General features: G+C 43.4%; 1 protein-coding gene across 1 annotated transcript; it reads right to left on the bottom strand.

Annotated features, from left to right (window-relative positions):
• Positions 1-893: 893 nt before the first annotated feature.
• On the bottom strand, positions 894-7,292 carry PEX13 (peroxisomal biogenesis factor 13). The gene is made up of 4 exons (XM_005525453.3): positions 7,117-7,292; positions 4,430-5,127; positions 3,829-3,954; positions 894-3,594 (listed from the first exon to the last, which is right to left on the bottom strand). Exons 1-4 carry the CDS (start codon positions 7,182-7,184, stop codon positions 3,299-3,301), a joined length of 1,188 nt encoding a protein of 395 aa, XP_005525510.2. The 5' UTR covers positions 7,185-7,292; the 3' UTR covers positions 894-3,298.

Raw genomic sequence — 7,292 nt, 5'->3', positions numbered from 1 at the left:
ATGTTCACCATTGTCAATACCTGGGCCACACCTGCATGAATAAAAATCTGGAAGGAGTTACATAAGAATATGACTTCTTGTGTTATGTTTTGCAAAACAAGCACAGTTCTGCTATGATTGCACACAAGAGTATTTCTGCACTTGCTTATCAAGAAATCTCTGTGCTGGTTTCCAAGTTTTCACCTCTTCTGGAAAGTTTTCATTGCCAAGAGATGAGATTTGTAAGAAACTGCATTTGCTTTGTATTTACCTCAGTAGCAAATTTCACCAAGACCACCAAGTGAGTCAGAACATCCCAGATGGAGTCTAATTCCACATAAGGAACCTGTGCAAAGTGGCCAATTTATCTCTACTAGACAAGCAGAGATTTTTAAATTCATTATTCAGAAAGCTGAACAAAGCTTTGACTCTGTGCATGTTCACGTTCTGTTTGCACCCCGAGGACCACTCAGCAGTGGCATTTGTCAGTAGCTCACATATTCAAGCAGAAAATAGTTGATCTACTAAACAGTATCAGTAAGATTTAAGTAAGAATAAACTAAAATCTTATGTAAATAGATGTCAAAGCTCTGTTACAGACTTCTAGCTCCGCTACAAGTATATAAATAATTCCAAAGGATAACATAAAGGTAACTTACTATGTACAGACCTCAAAATAAGAGCTGCTTGCCTAATGCTTAGGTTAAGCAATATTTCAACAACCTCTCTTTTCTCATCTCCTCTTCTACACTCTCCTGGTGCAGCCACACCTGCTCCTTTTGGTCTTCTCCCCTTCCTAAAGTTGTGCAAGTCTTGAGCAGCCTGTCCACCAGCCTTCCTTTCCACCCAGTGTTCATTTAGGTCTTTTTTCTGTAGCCTGACACACAGAGAGAAACAGACATTGAATTGTAGTGTATATTTGACTTCAATGAACTTTAATACCCTTCTGCAATCAGTACAATTAATTGTGAGTTAAATAACTGACTTCACTTCCTCAGAGCCTTCTTTTCCAATTAAGGTAATTGCAAGATTGAAAGGATCAAAATTCTTGTTGAGATTTAACAGATACAATGATGACAGTGACTTGTAGGCTAGGTCAAACAAATATAAAGACAACTTAGGTAAGGATAACCTATCTTCCTGCTAAAAGAATTGTTATCAAAATAGCATGACCTGGAAGTGAAATTAAACTTGTCTTTATAAAAAGAAGACTTAAAACATTCCAACAAACATCATGGCATTGTCTTCTCAACTTGTTCTGAGCAAGAAGACAGAACAGAAAGAAAAAAAAAAAAAGAAAACAACAACCCAGCCGGAAGAACAAAAAATCTACCTGAATGGATACTCTTACAAAAAAACCCAAAAAAGTTTGGGGTCTATTTATTCATTCATTTAAAGACCCTTCCTCTGATTAAAATCTTTCACTGACAAGAGAGGCTGACAGTTCATTAATTACATCTCAGAACAGCAAATTAATTCCCTCCAGGAACACATTCTGCACACAGAACTGTACACTTGATACACCCCTCCCCCCTTTTGCCCCTCTGTATTTTAGATTTCAGATTTTTTTTCTATTTTCATTTCAACAATAGATATAATTTTCAAATACAGAGAGTTTTCTTCTATGCCCTGGTACACAGGGCAATGTCTCAGGAATATGTTTTAAACCTCAAGATTTTCATTTGCCCTTTAACCACATTTTCCTTTACATTTGCACTTGAAAATCTAACTATTTACTATAAATTATTCTAATCACCATCTCTCAATACCTGACCACAACCACTTAAAGTCATATTCTATTTATTAACAACAGGCATTCAGAGATTACTTTAAAATCAAGGTTCCAGCATAATATTTGTTTTTTCAGCCACTCTAATAAAAATGTGCTCATTTCAGGTTTTTTTACAGTTTTGTTGTGTTGAACAGACTTCTAAGAACCCAAGGCCAGCAAATGCAGTTAAAATATAAATACTGAAAGCTTTGTTAACACATATTGGGTGTTGAAGATCAATGGTCAAACTGAAACTACTCAGTCAATTAAGCAAAGGTCTGTGCCCTACTTATATTTTCAAGAAACTTTAAAATAAAACAGCTATTTTAATGATTAAGATAAACTTAGTTATTTAACCCACTGATGTAACCTTCAGAAGTTCAGCATGTTATACATATATACTACATGGAAAAAAAAGAGTTTTAATTATTTTTGCTTCATTTGACAAAAAAACAAAACAGTATTTCAGGACAGAATTCTCAAACACCCATATGAAGAAAATACTCTGAACAGTCTTAATATTTTTTATGGCTTTTGATAAACCGGAGGCCTCAAATCTTATGGGCAGATGTAAAATTTACCACCAGAAAGGCAGCATAAAAAGCTTGTCCAAGACCTTCTCTAACTGAGACAATTAAGCAGGAAATGTTACTTTTTCTTTGATGCTCCAATTACTTTCAGCTTCCCCCAACTCAAGGCTTTCCTACTGCTGAAAAATGCAGGATAGATATTTTGACACTCATATAAAATCAATTAAAGGACAGAAATAAGTTGAGATGCAGATGGTGGCTGATAGATAAGCAGCTAACAGGCTACAACACAACATGGCTAAGAATGATGCAAAGTTGGTTAAGGGAGTAACAACTGATGAGTGCCTGACTGCAGAATACCCTTTATTCTAACGTCCTTTTAATAAACAAAACAGAACTGCTTAGAACTACTGGTGATGCCTCACTGCTCTCCCTTTGTAAACTCTGTTTCTCCTCCCTTCCTCCCAAGTTTCTCCCTTTTATTCTAAGAGCTAAGTTCTTTATGATAGAAACCTACTTCTTATGAAAAGCAACTTAAACCTTCTAACTATTCAACTGTGTGCATCTCCTGCAACTCTCCCTCCTTTCAGAGGGAGCCAATGTGTTTTACTCCTTCATGGTTCTGAGTGTGAAGTTCTGGAGGACAGCTTACAGAAATCAACCTTCCCTTTGCACATCTACTCAAGAGGCTCAATACTACAAAGACTGAGTGTTAATTTGTCTCCTAAACAAGAATGGCAGGCCCTATTTTTTTTCCCTTTGTTTGCTTTTTTCTAAATGCCTCGTTTCTCCTATCTCAAGATCTCAGAGTTGCTGCCAGGTGGGTGGGTAGAATCACTGGTGCAGCCTTAGGTGAGTCAAAAATAAATACCACAAATTTGAGCAATGATTTCTCCATCCCTTCACCAACCAGTAGCAGCAGTACAGACCCACAGTGCTCCATTACAAACCAGATTTTCAACAAACCCTAAGTAGTATCAATAAAGCACAGTTCAGTCGCTTTGTTGATCAAAGTGCATCAGAGTTCCTGCTTCTCTCCACCGGCCACAGCGGAGTCCGACGCAATGGGAACTTTGCTGCATCCAGCAAAAACAGTTTCAAAAGCAGCTTCCTGCTCCTCTAAAGTCACAGCAGCAGGGGCTCCTCTGACAGCTGTGCTGGGGAAAGCTGGCCGCTGCTCCGTAACCCTTTCCGGGTCCGCTGTTCTCCTACCTCTTCTTTTGCCCAGGATTTTGATGTAATTAGCTGGCACAAGTCCTGTCGTTTGGCCGTCATAACTAGCCAGAAGCCAACCACGGATCTTGGGTTGTTGTTCTGAAGAAGAGAATGCAAATGCATCAAGTTACAAGACAATTCAACAAAACGGAACAAAACTACTCTGTAAGTTTTATCTGAATGGAAGTAATCACTTAACAGGGAGGAAATATCAGTGTGGATAAGGAATTTGGTCAAATAAGGTGGTTTGAGGGCTTTTTTGTTTAAATTTTTAGACTCTTACATTGTAACTTCATATGTGATTAGAAAATAATCAGAAAATCAAAAGTTTACCTTTGGGTGCTAATCTTAGCATGTCACCAGCACGGAAAGAAATTTCTTCTTCTGAGAGAGCATTGAAATCATATTCTGCTCTTCCAACTACATGGTCATCTTCTCCACTCGCCCAGTTACTAGACACTGTTTGCAAACACAAATCACAAGTTTATCTGCTTTGAGTTACAAGGTTTGGCGTGTTTTTCAAAGGAAAATGAAGAAAACACTTTCACTTCCTTGCTAACACTTTTCCCACAGAGAAGTGACAGAAGTAACATGAAAAGCAAGATTTTTTGAGCAAATCCAACCAACACTTGTCCCAACCAACTCAAACTGCCACATCAAATAGGAAGGAACCAGAAATTGAGAGGAACCATGATTCTGGAACCACAGAAAGCTTCAGCAGGAAATCACATCTTAACGACAGGTTACTTAAGCAGGCTGTCACTTGCATCACATGCCTGAAATTCAGTACTGTGTCCCCTAGAATTCAGTTCTATTAATTACTGTTCAGTATCTATTAATTACTAGTACTGTAGTGTGAGATTTATCACTATATAGGCAACAACAAAAGGAACAATACACACTGCACTTCTCTGGTGCTGCAGGTCATCTTTACCTGTTTCTTCGTCACTGTATGTAGAAAGCAGCTTCCAAATCAGGTAGGGACCTCCCAATATAACAGCAAAGAACAAGAAAATAGGCCAGGATTTTGCAGAGTTAGCCACCTTGTCTTCAAGGCCAGCACGAGCTACTTTGCCCTCACTCTCAGCCCACAAATCCTCGTTCTCGCAGCTCTGCCGCAGACCCAGCAAGCGCTGCAGGCGTTGGTAGAGGTACCTTATAGTTCTCACTAGAGCAAAAGCTGAAAACACCTTGGTGAAGTGAATTTTGAGGCGGGAGAAGTGGTTGGCCACATCCAGCACAGCTCTGAAGCTGTTGTAGACAGCAGAGAAGGTTGCATCCATCATCATGCTGACCGAGGCGAAGGCGTGCACGATGCTTTCGATGGACTGGAAGGCACCTCTGCTGCTCTCCTCAGCCTGCTGCACAAACCTGCTGGGGGGAATGCCATCGGCACAGAAGCGGTTATAGCCCAGCCCTCCGTAGCCATAGCTGTAGGGACTATAGCTTCCATAGAAAGAGGTGCCATATGAGCCATAGCCTGGAGAGAAAGAGCTGCTATAGGCTGGCCTGAAAGCGCTCAGGCTGCTGCTTGCCGTTTGCTGCGACGGTCTCGGCAAAATGGGTGGAGGGATTCGTGCCACCGTGGGTTGTCCGGGCCTGGTCAGCAGGTTGTCACCCAAGTCAGCAGACCTAAATGAATTCAGAATCACAAGGTCAGCAGCCAAAGTTTAAGCTTTCCTTTCCACAGAGCCCTTGGCTAACTACTAAGTACCACAGAGAGTTTCAGCAGTGCAGGGATAGGGAACCTGGGAGCCCAACACTCAGAATTGTCAGACAGCGTTTGCTGGAAGTAAAATATCTGGCCAGGAAATCTGATCCTTCAGGGGAATAAAACCCCCATAATCAGATATTCAGTGTGAACATGAAGCTGGAATGGAAACATGGAAAAACTTTGTTCATTCTATCATTTATTGTGTATTTAATGTATCAACACATGAAAAACACAACCCAGAGCCATCAAACCTGCTGCTCTAACACCCAGGTCACTCTTCTGCACGTGAAAGACTCTCATAGGCTCTAACACGAACTTTTATGAACTTTCCAATCTGAAATCTTCATTTCCAACCCTTGTTCCCAGCTCTCCTACACAATGAGCCAATGATACAGCAGGAAGAAAGCTTGAGAGCTCCTCTGAATCCACTCTTCAAGGGTGGCATGATCTTATTGAAAATCTAAGTAATTATGCAACAATATGTGCAAGGGCTTTGGGGTGCCCAGTTACCCTCTCTACCCACACTACCTGATTACCTGTGTGCAGATTATCAAGGGATTGAATCTACTACTGAGAAGTGCTGGCAGACAGAGGTCTTAATTTAATAATTTTTCTTTTCCTTTGAATGCCCACAAGTTTAAATCATTTTATCAATTCCCTTCAGAATAAAACTCTGGAAGTACTTGACTGGCATTTGAATTCTGTCAAGCAGCTTTTTGTCCAACTTCTGCCAGTTTAATAAAAATATATGTGTTTCATTCACACATTATCACTCTAAAAGTAAAACATTTTATTTCCCATGCTTACAGCCTCATCCCACGAGTTCCCACTTCTGCAGACCAGAAAAAAAAGAAGGAAGTCAAGCTTGGAATTGCTATGGAGCTGCTGCTTGCTGTACTATTTCCATACAAGGCAGGCAACAGCCACCTCTCAGCAAAACTTACAGGTTTCCACAGCAAAGAATAATATTTGTATCTTTACACTGCTGTTTTTTTCCATCACAGACTGTAACTCTCTCGGCAGGTGGAAACGGGAGGAAAAATAAGTTATTACCCCAGCAAAGAGAACTGCTGTAATTCAGTAAGTCACACTGCACTCCTCTCTCCGGTACTCAGCTTGGGACACCCTACTTTAAAGCTGCTTGAAGCTATTTAAAATGGGGTAAATAAACTCAGAACGAATAACCAACACCAAACTGCTGGCTCAGCTCGCTGCAGGCTGCAGAGAACACAGCTAAGTTTCTGCTCAATGTTTAGTGTTGGGCCAACCTTTTGCCCAGTTTCAGCTCCCTCCAGCTGCAGTCACCAAGTGAAAAACAAGACGAGTATTCAGCCACCGAGCGAGCCTTCCTTGACTTCCCACAAAAAGGAAGGAGTTTACAAACGCTTTCTGTGCATCCTTCTCCACGAGAATGTTTGCGTTTTCTGGGAGAGAAGTCGGGAACACCGAGACTGACAATACACGGCAATCTTTTCCAAGTCCTGGGGGCGACACGCAGCTCCCCATGTCCTGCAGAGGCTGGGGAGCTCACGGAGCTGCACAGCCCCAGCAAAGGACTGTGAATGCTCCCAGGAACGGACCTTTAATGCTGCCAGGAACGGACTGTGAACTCACTCCACCACCGCTGGCAACACCGCTTTCCCTTCCCCACACCGCACACGCAGCTTCCCTCTGACACCCGCGGGGTTCGAGCTCGCAGCCCCGCACGCCGAGCGCAGCCCTCCCCGCCTGGCACAAGCCCCTCACGGCGCGGGGCAGCCCCGGGCCGCGCCCCCGCCCGTCCCCCGGAGCCCCGGCCGGGCCCGACCTTTGAGCCCGCCCCAGCGGAGCGGGCCCAGCCGCCCCGAGGGAGAGAACACCCGGGACCGTCGCGGCGGGAACACCCGGGGAGGGACGCCCGCACTCACTGGAAGGCGGGCGCGGTGCCCGGCAGCCGCCGGGACTCCCAGGGCTTGGGCGGCGGCGTCGCCGCCATCGCGCCCCCTCGGCCCCGCTTCGGCCTCCTTCGGCTTCGCTCGGCCCCGCTTCGGCCTCGCTCGGCTCCGGCTCGACCCCGGCTCGGTCTCACTCGGCCTCGCTCGGT

Source organism: Pseudopodoces humilis, chromosome 3 (assembly GCF_049639895.1).
Source record: "Pseudopodoces humilis isolate 2021_Gansu_Grassland_sample_001 chromosome 3, ASM4963989v1, whole genome shotgun sequence".
NCBI lineage: Eukaryota > Metazoa > Chordata > Aves > Passeriformes > Paridae > Pseudopodoces > Pseudopodoces humilis.
This window is presented reverse-complemented; position numbering and strand designations above follow the sequence as displayed.